This window comes from Thamnophis sirtalis, unplaced genomic scaffold (assembly GCF_051295495.1).
Source record: "Thamnophis sirtalis isolate CommonGarterSnake01/CBP01778 unplaced genomic scaffold, rThaSir2_p1.2 scaffold_15, whole genome shotgun sequence".
Classification (NCBI taxonomy): Eukaryota; Metazoa; Chordata; class Lepidosauria; order Squamata; family Natricidae; genus Thamnophis; species Thamnophis sirtalis.
The window spans coordinates 12,569,815-12,585,396 of NW_028261395.1; the positions used below are offsets into that span (position 1 = coordinate 12,569,815).

Sequence of the window (15,582 nt, forward strand, 5' to 3'; positions counted from 1 at the left end):
GGAGTTTTGTCTTTTATTACTATGCCAACAAATCTCAGATGTATTTGTTTCTTCAGCCACAGGTGATGTGTATTCCCTCTGGGCTCAGTTTCAAGCATGGAGACCCCAAATCTCTCAATTCTAGATGATGGCTTTAATTCGATATCTGCCCCTATTATTATGAATCACATAGGGATTATTTCCCTTTCATTTCCCTCCAGAGAATTTCCAACAATTTTATAATCCAAGAACTGGTTGAATTATCCAGGGATCCCTCCTGAGAGGGAGAATTATGATAAAAGTTTCAGCTCTGCTCTTTGGCCAAATCCTCCAGGGGAGACTTTGGGCAGAGAAATAGGGAGTTTTGGGACAGGCAAGGTCTGTGCTCTTGAATGTACATCTCTCTCCTTTCCAGATGAAGCTGAGTGTTTCTCTGTGTTTGAATCAGGAAAGACACTGGATCATATTCCACCTTGTGAGACTTCTTTGAATTCTTCTAATTCTTCTTTAGAAACAGGAAGGGGATTGATTGATTCGCCCCATGAATGATGGACCTCCTGCTTCTGCTTCTGATGCTGCTTTTGTTCCATCCAGTTTCTGGGAAGCTGGGAATGAAATGCCCGCAGAGTTTGGAGCACCAGGATGGAAAACTACCACAGAGCTTTTACAGCCCAGGAGACCATCTCATCAGTATAGTCTCCACTGGAAGGGAAATATTGCATACAAACTTGCTTTTCAACGTGGCTCCTTCTCTTCAGTTTGTTTTTCGTGATCCGTAAGTCATTCAGGGTGATAGAGTTGCACTCCCTCCATTCTAACACTCTCCTTCTTTTCTGTTTTTATTTTTCGTTTATTCCTATATTGGGGATTGTGTCTAATTTCCTCAATGATTTTGATTTCCTTGGCTTCTCTCTTTTGTCTGATTTTGTGAAAGAAACTCAAATCGAAAAATAGGCCTGAAAAAAAAGCTGAAAGGGCTGCAGATTATTTTCCTCTCTCAGTTCAATCCTTAATTTATCACTTGAATAAATGAATTTTATCTAAAGTAGTGGTGGAACCAGTTGTAGTTGTCGTACCTCAGCCCATTTCCATATTTGTATAACTGATCATTGCTTTTGGATCAATGTTGACTTAAAGTTCAGTAGGCTTTTGGAGGCTTATATATTTTTAAAAAGTATTTGTTGCTGCCCATTGTAATAACATTTTTTTTACAATAGGGATGTTTATGGTTTTTCAGATGCCTTAATATACATTTTCAACATTCAAATGGTCAACAAGAATTCCCAGCTCCTGCACAATCTCACACTGGGCTACAACATCCATGACAACTATTTGAGCACTTTCCGCACTTCAGATGCCTTGCTGGACATTCTCTCCACTGGAGAAGCCAATGTCCCCAACTACAGCTGTGGAAGGAAGGAGAACCTTCTGGCTCTTCTTGATGGAGCTACCAGGGAAATCTCCGTCCAGACGTCAACATTAGGAGGCACCTACAAAGTCCCACAGGTTTGTGTGGGTTTTTCTCCATCTGGTAAAGTGGGTGGTGGGTGGTGGTGGGTGAGCAATAGATGCAATCATGTCTTCTCCATGGAATCCAAGAGCTGCTTTTCTCCATATTAGCAAAAATGTCAATATTTTACCCCTTTATGTTCATGTTGAGATTAATCATAAAAGGCCTGAAATGCAAGCAATTCATTCCCTGGAAAAGACATTCTACCAACTATTTGATTGATCAAAAAATATCCCTGGTTGTTTGGGTCTCTATTGGCATCTTCATTTTCACATATAAAAAAGTTCTACAATATCCAGTCGGATTGAAGTCAGCAATAGTAGCATTTTATCTGATTAAAAAGTGGAATAAAAAGAAGTCTAGCAATTATAGGCCAAACTGACTAGGAGATATTGTGGCTAAACTTTATGCCATGATCCTCTTAGTTAAACTTGAGAAAAATGTATTCCTTGCAGAAGAACCAGAAGGTTTTAGGTAGTGAACAGCTATATAGATTTTATAATAAATATTGCATGTCAATAATCTAATATTGCTAACAATTTGTCTTAAAATCTCTTATCTATATCAGCAAACTAAAACACAGTTTGCTGGCTTTCTAGATGTTAGTGCATTTGTCATAATTAACAGAGAAATATTATATAGGAAATTGATTGCCCTCGAAATGGAACTCAGCCTGTTGGCCCTGATCCAAGCTCTTTCTCCAGGTCCTTGTTTAAGAGGGAGGTTTGGGCTCAATGGAGCCATGAGAAGAAGGATTGATACTTACCAAGGAGGAAGGGAAGGATGCATATTTGAACCCTTGTTAATCAGTCTAGATATTGACAACTTACTTCAACAAATGAAGGATCCAAACACAGATCATAAATAAATGTTATTTCATTTTTTGACAAAAATTACTAAATTAGTGGACCAGTGAAATGCAGTGCACATAGTATACAGTACTTGGATTTTAGAAAGGCTTTGACAAAGTAAACCACCATCTACTTCTTCGAAAGCTAAAAATATATGGGATAGACAGCATCACCCCCAGATGGACTCAGCCTGTGGTCCTCAATGGAACTAGGTCTGCATGGAGGGAAACAAGCAGTGAGGGACCCCAATGTTCCATTTTAGGCCCAGTACTCTTCAACATCTTCATCAATGATTTGGATGAGGGATAGATGGGGAACTCATCAAATTTACAGATGACACTAAACTGCCAGGAATAGCTAACAGCCCAGAAGATAGGCTGAAGATCCAGATGGATCTAGATAGACTTGAACCCTGGGCCTATCTAGCAAAAGGAAATTCAAGGTAGAGAAAAGTAAAATCTTACACTGAGGCTAGAAAAACCAAATGTACAGGTAGAGGTTAGGTGAAACCTGGCTCAATAAAAGGAACTGTGAGAGGGATTTTGGAATCTTAGTGGACAATCTCTCAAATGTGAGCCAAAAATGTGTTACAGCAGCCAAAAAAAAGCCATTGCAATCCTAGGCTGCATCAACAGAAGGAGAGAATCCAAATCATGTGAAGTATTGGTACCGCTTTATAATGTCATGGAAAAACCACCCTTGGAATAGTGCATGGACGGAGAACCTTTTCAGCACCAAGGGCTCTTGTCAGGGACGCGATCTGGAAGAGGAGTTGCACAGTGTACATGCCAGTGCGTACATATGTACCAGGCAGCTCCTCTTCCGGTTTCTAGCATGCACCCACATGACAATCAGCCGGCTGGTGTGCATGCACTCGCAGAAACTGGAACACCAGCTCTTCCACTTCCTGGCACTACTGTAAACACAGAGGCCAGCTGATTGTTGCACACACGTGTGCACCAGAAACCCGGAAGAGCAACGGGCAAGGCCGCACATGCCAGGTGACATGGCTCTGCGTTCCACTCAGCCCGAGTTAAGAAGCTGAGGCAGAGGGCGCCATTTCCCCCTCCTGGGGCCTCTGTGCATCCCGTTTTTGGCTTCCCCAGTCCCCAGAAACACTCTGCCAGCCAAAAACTTTGGTCTTGCTTTACAGCTTCACTCCGTGGGGCTTGCGAAAGGAAGGCCTGCACTCAGCTGGTGGGTGGGGGCTGGAGGGTGGGCGGGGTGATTTGGGCGGGGCAGCCTCATGGTCCCACGTGGGCCAGATTAATGGCTTCGGTGGGCTATATCTGGCCTGTGGGCCGTAGTTTGAGGACCCCTGGAATAGGGTCTCCTTCATGAGCAGAAGGTTGGACCAGAAGAACTCAAAAGTCCTTTCCAACCCTTTTATTTGGCTATAAGTTATGTTATAGGTACATATGTTTAGCAGGCTAAATACCTATTGGAATATGCTGATTTACACTGTGATATTATCATACTTACACATTGGATTATATACCCTGTGAGGAAGACTTGGGTTCTTTTCTCACAATAATTATCTGATACTTAATAAATCAAACTCAAAAGTTATGGCCTTTGGGAAATGACATCCTAGCCATAGATGGTCAGCCAATGGAGCAAGTAAGACCTTTCCTTACCTGGGGTAGTTTTCTCTGAGACTGAATCTTGGCTCCCTCATCATCAAAGGAGCTCAGTTAGATCAAAGACATGAGTGAAAGTGGTGCTTAAAAGAAAACCTCATAGCTCTCCAGCTTCCTCAGCCCCAATTATTGAAGTATGTGAGGCCAAGGTTTCCCCCATGTTCTTACATCAATCTGATGTTTGGGGCTTCAGAGAGAAACCACCAGCAGAACCAACCGAATCCCAGCCGCTGAGGAGTATCTTGGGGTGGACAAAAGGACTCCAGCTGCTGCCCCTCAGAGCTGATTTGGGAATTTTCACAATTTCTGCTTTGCCTAAAATTAGAAAATATGGATGTTGGCATAAAATTTAATCTATGGAAACTGACAGACTCAGAAAATTGTGGCTGTTAGAACAGAGAAAACTTCAATTGAAGTCCAATCTTGTATTGTACAACTGACAAATTGTATTAGGAACTGACGTCTCCATGTTTCTTGTACAATTGGAGAAGAAGCTAAAAAGATTCCTCCACAAAGAATCTGGGCCATTTAAGCATTAAAATATGCAGCAATCCTGAAAAATTATAGTAGGCCATTTATTGGAATAGAATACTTCAGTTGGCATTTGCACACGTTAATCTTATTGCAATAAATTGTAGGGGTGAGATACAGTAATATGATTTACATTGTTTATAGTTTTTTAATTAATTTATTATTTTCTGCTTTTATTATACAATCTTGCTAATATTCTGTCTTTAATATTTTAAACAATGTCTAATTAACAAATTATTCTAATGCTTTCATGAGAACAAGATTGGATTTATTAAAATCTAATATTGTGGACTTGATCTGACCTCAAATATAAGACAGCATTCTTCATTGTGGAAGGTTTTTGAATGCAGCTCAGAATCTGATAAGTCTAGTGAAACTCTGAAGATGAGGCTAGAGATTATCAGCTTTTATTTCTGCAGAAAGCAAAAGACTGGACAACCTTTTGGTCTCCCGCCTTACAAGAGCAGGCAGAGAGAGAAAAACTTTTCCAAACATCTTACAGCTCACACAGCTTGCACAGAACGTCATTGCTATAGAAACATAAATTGATATCATGTGAATTTCATGATTTTTCTCAGTGCTCTGAAAACAATGGACTTTAGAAGGGAAAAGAAATACATTTTCTGGCGTATAACTCAGAGCTTTGTTAGGGAATGCAGAACTTACATTTTAAGTTACAAACAAGGCTCCTTGGCAGAATCCACATTTTACTTTTCACAAGACGTTACTTTGCTAGGCTAAGGTTGGCAATTCGCCTAGAACCAGGATGGCGAACCCATGGCACGCGTGACACAGGTGGCACATGGAGCCATTTGTCAGGGCACGCGAAGTGTTGCCCTGTTACCTGGCAGGCACGCATGCCATTTCAGTTCAGCCTTTTCAAAAACCATTCGATTCGAACGATTCGACGATTCGAACGGAAGGTAAAGTCCCTCCATCTTGGAAGACAGCGTTTATATCTTTGATACCCAAAGAAGATCAAGATACTACTCAACCCAAAAATTATAGACCTATTTCATTACTGAAAGTAATTTTTACTAAAATATTAGCAAATAGGTTAATGTTGGTCACTCAACAATTGATACATACGGACCAAACAGGTTTTATACAAGGGAGACAGATGAAAAGTAATGTTAGATTAATTATTAATGCATTAGAATATTTGGGAAAGAACAACCAGATCCCTGCTGCGTTTATATTTTTGGATGCTGAGAAGGCCTTTGATCGAGTTAACTGGCAATTTCTGTTGAAGATACTGCAAAAAATGCAGATAGGAGATAATTTTTTACAGTCAATTAAAGCAATATACCAACAGCAAACAGCACAAATCATAGTCAATGGAAGTTTAACAGTCTCTTTTCAAATTGGAAAAGGTACAAGACAGGGCTGTCCTTTGTCCCCATTATTGTTTATTATAACTTTGGAAGTATTGTTGAATAAAATACGGGGCTTGGATGGTTTAAAAGGGATCAAGATTAGGCAGCAAGAATATAGAGTCCGCGCTTTTGCGGATGATTTGGTCATAATATTGGAACAACCGCAGGAATCCAGTATGGTTTTAATGAATACGATTAATCAATATGGTCAAGTGTCGGGCTTTAAAATAAACTTAGGAAAAACCAAAATATTAGCTATAAATATGAATATTAAACAAAAGGAAGAATTAGGAGTGATGCTAGGATGTGAGGTAGTTAAAAAAGTCAAATATCTTGGAGTTAACATTTTAACTTCAAATGGGAAATTATATAAGCATAATTATGAACCACTTTGGCATAGCATACAGACACGATCTGGTATTTGGTTGGCATGCTTACCTGTTATTCAACAAAAAATTGGATAAGAACTTTAAAAGTCATATTTTAAGAAATGCTTTATTGCGGGTTTGGAAGAAATACCAATATAAATTAAATGACAAGATACCCATGTGGGCAATTCCTAGACACGCAATTGAAAATATGAATACAGCACAAAAACAGGACAGAATTACTTACAGACAGCTTCTTACCTCGGAAAGGGGGGTATTACAATTAAAATCTTTAGAGGTATTAAAAGAGGAGAAGGTAGTTCAAACATGGTTCCAGTATGGGCAATTACAGGCTAGGTGGAAAATAGATAAAAAAATTGGTTTTATTCAAGTTGAGGATAATCTGTTTAAACAAATAAGAGATCAAAGCTTAATGCATATAAAGAGGATATATAATGTATTGATACAGATGGATTCGGAAACAGAATTAGTTAAAGATTGTATGATAAAATGGGCTCAAAATATTGAGGAACCAATAATGTTGGATACATGGGAAAGGATCTGGGTAAGAAATGTGAAATTTACACAAGCTCAAAATCTGAGAGAAAATTTTTACAAGATGTTCTATAGATGGCATTTAGATCCTAAAAAGTTGGCTTCTATGTATCCGAATGTACAGCCTAAATGTTGGAGGTGTGGTTCTCTCGATGCTACATATTATCATATATGGTGGACCTGCCAAAAGGTTAAGGCATTTTGGATAAAAATATGGTGGGTCATGCAAAATGTTTTTAAAAGAAGGATAAAGTTTAGTCCTCAGTTATTTTTACTAGGTATATGTACTGACCTTACAGTGGTAGAGACCAATTTGATTCTGCACCTGATAACTGCAGCAAGACTGTTGGTGGCGCAATATTGGAAGAAGGAAGACTTGCCTACAATCCAAGAATGGACATTGAAAGTAACAAACTTAGCTGAAATGGCTAAAATATCGGCATATCTCAAAGATCATTCAAATGAGATATATAAACGAGACTGGAAAAAATGGATTGACTATATACAAAATAAATACGGGACTAAGAAATTCCAGTTAGCCTATGCTTAAGATCAGAAATGATTTAAACTGTTAAAAGTCAGTTCAGTAAGAAGAAGCTAAGGTCAATCTAGAATGTCATTAATTTCTTTATTTCTTTTTTCTCAATAGATTTTAGACTGTGTTAGTTAAAAATCCATACCGTGTATGGGTTCTGGGAAGTCGGGGGGGGGGGGGGGGGAAGGAGGAGGGGGGGTGGGGGGGTGGAGGGAGGGAGGGGTACACACAACAAAAAAAAATTGTACTTCAATGTCTTAATGATTGACAAATGATGACATATTTGTGTTTTTTTTAAAGAAAAATAAAAAAGTTCTGTTCAGAAAGAAGGGAAAAGAAATACATTTTCTGGCGTATAACTCAGAGTTTTGTTAGGGAATGCAGAATTTACATTTTAAGTTACAAACAAGGCTCCTTGCAGAATCCACATTTTACTTTTCACAAGACGTTACTTTGCTAGGCTAAGGTTGGCAATTCGCCTAGAACCAGGATGGCGAACCCATGGCACGCGTGACACAGGTGGCACATGGAGCCATTTGTCAGGGCACGCGAAGTGTTGCCCTGTTACCTGGCAGGCACGCATGCCATTTCAGTTCAGCCTTTTCAAAAGCCATTTTTCGCCCTCCCTAGGCTCCAGAGGCTTTATAGGAGCCTGAGGAGGGCGAAAACAGACCCCCCCCCCCGAGTCCCTGAAGCCACCAGAGTCCAAAAAAAGGGCCCTAAGGGCAAACTGGATGCTTGGGAACAGACTTCCGGTTCGCTCGTAGGGCAGGTTTAAGCCCTCCGGAGCCTTCAGGGACATTCAGGGGGCTTCCCTGAAGCCTTGGGAGGACTAAAAATGACCCTACGAGCAAACTGGAAGTGACTTATGGTTTTCTTGTAGGGTCGTTTTTCGTCCACCGGAGCCATCAGGGAAGCCTCCTGAGTGCTCCTGAAGGCTCCGAAGGGCTTAAACTGGCCCTATGAGCAAACCGGATGTCACTTCCATTTGCTCATAGGGTCGTTTTTAGTCCTCCCGAGGCTTCAGAGAAGCTCCTGAAGCCTCCAGAGGGCCTCCAGGGAGGTGGGGGAGGCTGTTTTCACCCTCCCCAGGCTCCTATAAAACCTCTGGCGCCTGGGGAGGGTGAAAAAAGCCTTCAAAAAAGGTGGGTCGCAGCTGTTATGCACGCATGCACGTTGGGGGGGAGGTGTCACACATTGCATTATGGGTGCAGCACGCCCGCACACGAACCCCCTGCGCTCCCCCGCTTATGGGAGTTGAGACAAAAAAGATTTGCCATTGCTGGCCTAGAAGTTTTATCCATGCAGTTGGCACTTTAGGTTACAATGGAGCGTCTCTCACCAGCAATTTAACAAAAGCTGAATTAGGTTACACTCTGTGTATGCTCTAATCCAGTGATGGCAAACCTTTTAGAGACCGAATGCCCAAACCGCAACCCAAAACCCACTTGCTTATCTCGGATTGCCAACACGACAATTTAACCTGAATAATGAGGTTTTAGTTTAGAAAACAACTCATAGGTGATTAATGTCTTTTCTCTGAACCCCCCCCCCACAATAAAAGCACTTTCAATGATACAAACACCTTTTTGTTGAAAGGTAAACGTTTGCATTTGACGTGCTTTTGATTAATGTGACCTTTGCTGTTGATGCACACTGATAATTTTTCTCACCTTGACTCAGACTTTGGAAGTTTGAGAGCAACACATGCAGCACTCAGGTCATCTGTTAGTCCAGGGGTGTCAAACTCAATTTCATTGAGGGCCCCATTGTGGTTGATTTTGGAGGCCATGGTGGGCTGCTCTCACTGCTGCTGTGCTCACTCTCCTTGGTTGCCCATGGTGTGTGCAGGAGGGCAAAGTATGTGGGTCAGAGGGAGGCCCACTCTCTCTCCTTATGAGACCTAGCTTTGTAACCAAGCATCCTCAATGATATGATGGGAGACCACCAGGAGAGGTCAGGAGGAGGGGACAAGGGGTTGGTCAAAGGCAGCAGGGCTGCAGGAGATCAAGTGCTAAAGCAAGATTAACCTCACACTTTCACTCTCTCATTATAATCTCCTTCCTTCCCTTCTGTTAGCTGCCCTCTTCATTCTTCCTTCCCCTCTTTCCCTCTTTTTGCTTCCTTGCTCTCTTCCCCTCTTTCCTTATTTTTCTTTGTCTTTCCTGTCCCGACTGGGATGCTCCAATGCAAAAGGGGAAACATTCCTTGCCTTGTGATCAAATGGCACTTTTGCTAGTAGTTTGTGGCCACTGAAAAGACTGAGAACAAACCAGGCTCAGTTTATTCCATGCTTGCATTTCATGGGGACAGACGACAGGACAGCAAAACTGTCAAAATGATGGCTCTGGTAGTTGATCAGAGCTCCTCTGTTTTTTTATGTGCAACAGCTTTAGCATTTAAGAACAGAGACAGGGAGGATAAGAGAGCAATCCGTCTCTCTGTGTGTGTGTGTGTGTGTGTGTCTTTGTGTGTGTGTCAGAGAAAGTGTGCTTCAGCCAGGGCACCCAAACTGCTGCCAATGCTGTGGGCGACAGATGAGCAGGGAGGCAGGTTGTGTTTGTACTTTCATCCCCATTCAAGCAGGGCCTCTCATTTCCACCCTGGCACAGTTGGGGCATGGAGGCTGCTGCCACCTAAGCACCATGATTGCCCCCTCCCCAGCCAGCCAGCCCCACCTGACCTGCTCCCTACCGGCTCCTGCAAATCCTCCCCATTCTCCTCCTCCTCTTCTTCTTCGTGTCGTTGCCCAAGTGGCAGTGGGCTCCACAGGACAGGCTCTCATTTCTGCACTGGGACAGAAAACTCTGGTGGGCTGGAAGTGAGTGTGGATGGCCTCCCCCCCCCCCAGTGCTTCCTTGCTCAGTTGGAGACTTCCTTCAGCCTTCAAACAGTTGCAGGGTTTTTTCTTTGCTCCCAGGTTGGTGCAAGAGGCTTTCCAGGGCTAAAATGGGGGGAAAAACCCTGCGCTTTCTGCACCACATTTTGGCCCTGGAGAGCCTCCTGTACCAACCTCAAAGCAAAAAATAAAAAATAAAACCCCTGCAACTGTTTTAAGACTGAAGGAAGCCTCCAACTGAGGAGAAAGCACTGGAGGCCCAGACCATTCATTCCAGCCCACCGGAGTTTCCTGCACAATGTGAGCACACACACACACACACACACACACACACACACACACACACACACACACTGCATACTCACGCGTCCCCCGTCCTGGCCCCCCACAAAGGCCAGAAAACCAGCTGGCTGGCAGGAGGTGCGCCTGCATGTGGATGCTAGTGGAGCTGGGCTGGAGTGGCTGGTGTGCCGGGAGAGGAGGCTCTGCATGCCATAGGTTCCCCATCACGGCTCTAATCCTTTCAATTCCTTTTCCAGATCAGTGATACAATCGCTTCAGAGGCTCTGAGTGATAAAAGCAAATTCCCCTTTTACCACCACATGTTCCCCAAAGAAGGATTCCAGTACCCAGCAATTGTCCAACTGCTCCTCCACTTCAGATGGACCCTGATTGGCCTCTTTGCTTCAGACACAGAAAAGGGAGAGAATTTCATGAGGACTTTTCCTCCTGTGCTTGTCAGGAATGGAATTTGTGTGGTTATATCACAACTGTTCTCAACAACTGGACATACAGCAGCCCTCAGGGATTCCCTCTCTAAGTGGAGACAAGTCAACGTCTTTGTTCACTTCATGGAATATGAATATATTTGGGACAGAATTCTTCCTTTCCATTTAACTTTTATGCATCTCCCAGGACCCATTGAGGGGAAAGTCTGGATCCTCACAAGCTTTAAAGGGTACAGAATAAACAAACGGAGGCTTCTCAAATACATCCATAGTCTTTGGAACTTTGGTTATCTGGCAAAAGAAAGGCCAAAAGATTCTGCCTTTAAACCCTTTTTCTTTGTAGAAGAAAAGTTTCAAGATCATTATTTTCATTGTTCTCTTTCAAAGAATGTCTTTTCTGTCAAAGGCCGCAGAAGATGCACCCAGAAAGCCCCACTGGAGACCCAGAGGAAAAGGGACAGAAAAAGGGGCCCAAATGACTACAACCATTACAGTCTCGCAAAGACTCTGGCCCAGGCCCTGAATGCTGCATATTCCTCCAGATTGAGGAGGGGAAGGAAGGAGGGAGAAAAGATCTCGGGGTCTCCAAGGCTGCAGCCGTGGCAGGTAAGGGGATCCCGATATGGATCCATTAATCTTAGATCCTTTGGAGGAGGAATCCAGAGGAGAAGGAGGGGAACCATCTCAACAGATCTGGCCAATTTAATTACTCAGGGAATTAATGGTTCCAAAGAGTAGATACCATGGCATTTTTATATTTAGCACTGCTAATTGGAAAATGCTGTATTCTTTTCAAACTAAATCCCCTTATTTGTGGGTTTGTGATTAGCCTGGTGGAATTCCACCTTCCTTCTGTCCCCATTGCAGGTGGGTCTGTGTGCAGCTGGACAGGCAGCTAAGCCCCCCTATTCTCCTCCAATGAAAGGGAGCCTGGTGTGGATCTGGATGCTTTATTGGGAGAAGAGGGCAGGTGAAACTGAGGAGATGCAAAGAGTGGAAATCAACTAGAAAGACGAGATAGGCAGCATTAACTAACAGCCAGCAAAGAAGCATCTGGAACCTCTCCAGCGATGCTTCATGTGAGGGGCGGAGGCCGTCTCCGGATGACCAGGGGTCTCGGTCACAACGGCTGCTTCCGTCTTCTCCAAAGGCTGACAGAAAATGGAGTCTGGCTTCAGACCTTAGAGTTAGGCTTATCTGCCCCCGGCCACTAGGTGGGGCTAGAGCAACAACAGCACAATAGTTACCGTATTTTTCAGAATATAAGACACACCTTTTTCCCTCAAAAAAGAGGCTGAAAAACTGGGTGCATCTTATACATCCAATACAGGATTTTTTGCCTCCCGAAGCCCCGCCCCCTTCACCAAAATGGCCATGCAAACCCTTATGGAGGCTTTCAGAGAGCTCCTGGGGGCTGGGGAGGGCAGTAATGAGCAAAAAATGGACCATTTTTGCCCCCCCAACCCCCAGCAGCACTCTATAAGCCTCCATAAGGCTATGCATACAATATTTCTGACAAGAATGGGCTTGTTTTTGAGAAAAAGGGCCATTTTTTGCTCATTCCCCCCCATCAGGAGCACTCTGCAAGCCCCCCCCCCAAGGCTATTCATGACTTTTTTAAAGGGGGGGGCGTTTTCACAAAAACGAGCTGTTTGGGGGATGTTTTCAGAGTGTAAAAACTTTTTTTTCTCCTGTTGGAAAGCTCTTTAACTGGTTGATGAGAATTACATTGATCAAGTGCTGTGTCAGCAGAAACAAAGTCTTAGGTGCTGCAGATTGTCAGCGATTTCCTTCTCCAGCACATGGATAAATACACCTGGAAACATCTTTCTCTCCCTCCCTCCCTACTCTATTTCTCTATCTCTTTTTATTTCTCTCTCTCTCTATCCCTCTACCTACCTACCCCCCTCTCTCTATCCCTACCTACCTACTGTATTTCTCTATCTTTATATATATATATATATATCTATTTCTCTCTCTCTCTATCCTTTTATCTACCTCCCTACCTAACTACTCTCTCTTTCACTCTCCCTACCTACCTACTGTATTTCTCTATCTCTACATCTCTCTCTATTTCCCTCTCTCTCTATCCTTTTATCTACCTCCCTACCTAACTACTCTCTCTCTCTCCCTACCTTCCTACTGTATTTCTCTCTTTTTCTCTCCCTCTACCTACCTACCTACTTTTTCAAAAAAATTACCTCTTCAAAACCTTGGTGCGTCTTATACTCCGGTGAATCTTATACTCTGAAAAATACAGTAAATGTTGTGGCATGACAACCTTTATAAATTTGGAGGAGACCCTGAGACCATCTAGCCCAACCCCTCCTCTCTGCAGGAATCCCAGTTCAAGCTTCTCTGACTGATGGCTGCTCAGTCTTTGTTCTCAGATGATCCATGAAGAGGAGACTGAACTTCTCTTCTTTACTGGCTCAGCTCTAAAACAGCTCAGCCTTTTATCATATTTTTTCTCTCATTCATTACCTCTCTTGTAACTGAATTCACTTTTTCCAAGTCTGACACTCTGGAATAAGAGTGAGCGGATCTTACACTCATGTGTATCAGGAATCAGTTATTGGAAGAGCGTTCTATCCAGTGGTGGGATTCAAATAGTTTTACTACTGGTTCTGTGGGCATGGCTTGGTGGTCATGTGATTGGGTGGGTGTGGCTTGGTGGTCTTGTGACTGGGTGGGCATCGCTTGGTGGTCATGTGATTGGGTGGGCGTGGCCAACTTGACATCACTCACGTCATCACTAACTATCACTTCTGCACATTAGAACATTACACAGGCCTTCAGATGTTCTTCCCTAGCCTGCACATGACTGTTAGAGCCAGGAGATGTCATGGATTGAGTAAAATGTGGCAAAGCTCACTTAACAACGCTCTTGCTTAGCAACCAAAATGTTGGGCTCAATTGTCATAAATCAAGGATTGTCACCGCCTTCCTCTGCATGGCAGCCTTGTCCTAGTAAACTCCTTCCCTTTTCTGGCAATTTTCCTCTCTGTTAGAGGCACCAAAATAATCCAGAGGATATAAGGTCTCCAGCTGAAGCAGAGGGTTGGACTAGATGGCATCCAAGGTCCCTTCTGACCCTACTAGAGCAGGGATTGGACTAGAAAATGACCTCCGAGATCCCTTCGAGCCTTTTCAAACATTGTTGTGCTGTTTGAAAGAGTCTTCTGAAGCCATGGTTTGTGTCCTTCCTTCCTCTCATTTTCTCTCTCTCCCTCCCTCCCTCCATGTATTGACCCATCCATCCAACTATATCTCATTCACTTCCTCCTCCCTCTCTCTCTTTCTTTCTTTCCCTTTCTCCATAACTCCCTCTTTCTCTCCCTCTCTCCTTTCCTTTCTTTCCCTTTTCTTTCTTTTTCCTTTTCTTTTGTCTCTCTCTTTCTCTCTCTTTCTACCCCTTCCTTTCCTCCTTCCAAAGCTGGGAGATCCACCTGAAACAAAAACTTCTTTGGATGAAACCACCCATTTTACACACACACACACAGAGACAGACACTCTTCCAACCAGCTCTGTGGCTCCCCTCATTGCTTGATTTTAGTGCTGAGCCGGTGGCCGAAGTCCTTTCCAAGCGCCCGGAAGCATCACTCGCATCCCAGGAAAGCCCGGCTGATTAAGGAGGCCACGGCAAAGACAGGCAAACAGGCTGGGCTGCGTGGCCATGTGGCAGGGGGTTGGACTAGATGGCTTCCAAGGACCCTTCTGACCCTACTAGACCAGGGGTTGGACTAGAAAATGACCTCTGAGATCCCTTCCAGCCCTTTCAAACATTGTTGTGCTGTTTGAAAGAGTCTTCTGAAGCCATGGTTTGTGTCCTTCCTTCCTCTCATTTTCTCTCTTTCCCTCCCTCCATGTATCTATTGACCCATCCACCCAACTATATCTCATTCACTTCCTCCTCGCTCCCTCTCGTTCTTTCTTTTCCTTCCTTCTAACACCCCCTTTTCTTTCTCTCTTTCCATTTCTTTGTTTTCCTTTTCTATCTTTTTCCAATTCTTTCTTCTTTCTCTCTCTTTCTACCCCTTCCTTTCCTCCTTCCAAAGCTAGGAGATCCACCTGAAACAAAAACTCCTTTGGATGAAACCACCCATTTTACACACACACACACACACACACACACACACACACAGACACACACACTCGCACACACTCTTGCAACCAGCTCTGTGGCTCCCCTCATTGTTTGATTTTAGTGGTGGCCAAAGTCCTTTCCAAGCGCCCGGCAGCATCGCTCGCATCCCAGGAAAGCCCGGCTGATTAACTTACTGGGATGCGCTTCGATCGGTGCCTCTTGTGCGCAGGCAAACTTCTCTCTCTGGAGCAGGCAGAGAAGGGGACTTGCAGGGATAAGAGTGTGAGTCTGTGTGTGTGTGTGTGAGAGAGAGAGGGGGGGGTGGGAAAAAAAGAAAAAGAGAGTGAGGAATCAGAAGCTTTTCAACCTTGTGTGGGTCGCCTGGCAGGAGGCGGAAACAGGGTGAGGGCCTCTCCCCCTTTCCTCTGGATCTCCCTCCCTCTTCCCAAGTTTTTCTTTCCTCCCATCCATTCTCTCCCCCACTCCTGAGAGGGAGGCGGCGCTGCTTTGCCTGGGAGTTTTCTGGGCTCTGGAAGGGGCAGCAGGAGGGGGGGGGTTGAGTTCCCCAGAACTTCTTTGGGAG

The 15,582-nt window shown here is 43.8% G+C and overlaps 1 protein-coding gene across 1 annotated transcript in view; it reads left to right on the plus strand.

The window, feature by feature from the left end:
* Nucleotides 1–527: 527 nt before the first annotated feature.
* LOC148042474 (vomeronasal type-2 receptor 26-like) overlaps nt 528–15,582 on the plus strand; it is a 34,061-nt gene continuing 19,006 nt past the window's right edge. Inside the window, exons 1-3 of the mRNA XM_087702404.1 lie at nt 528–754; nt 1,197–1,485; nt 10,724–11,518. Coding sequence (XP_087558530.1) covers nt 528–754; nt 1,197–1,485; nt 10,724–11,518 — 1,311 coding nt within the window. The remainder of the gene's footprint in view (nt 755–1,196; nt 1,486–10,723; nt 11,519–15,582) is intronic.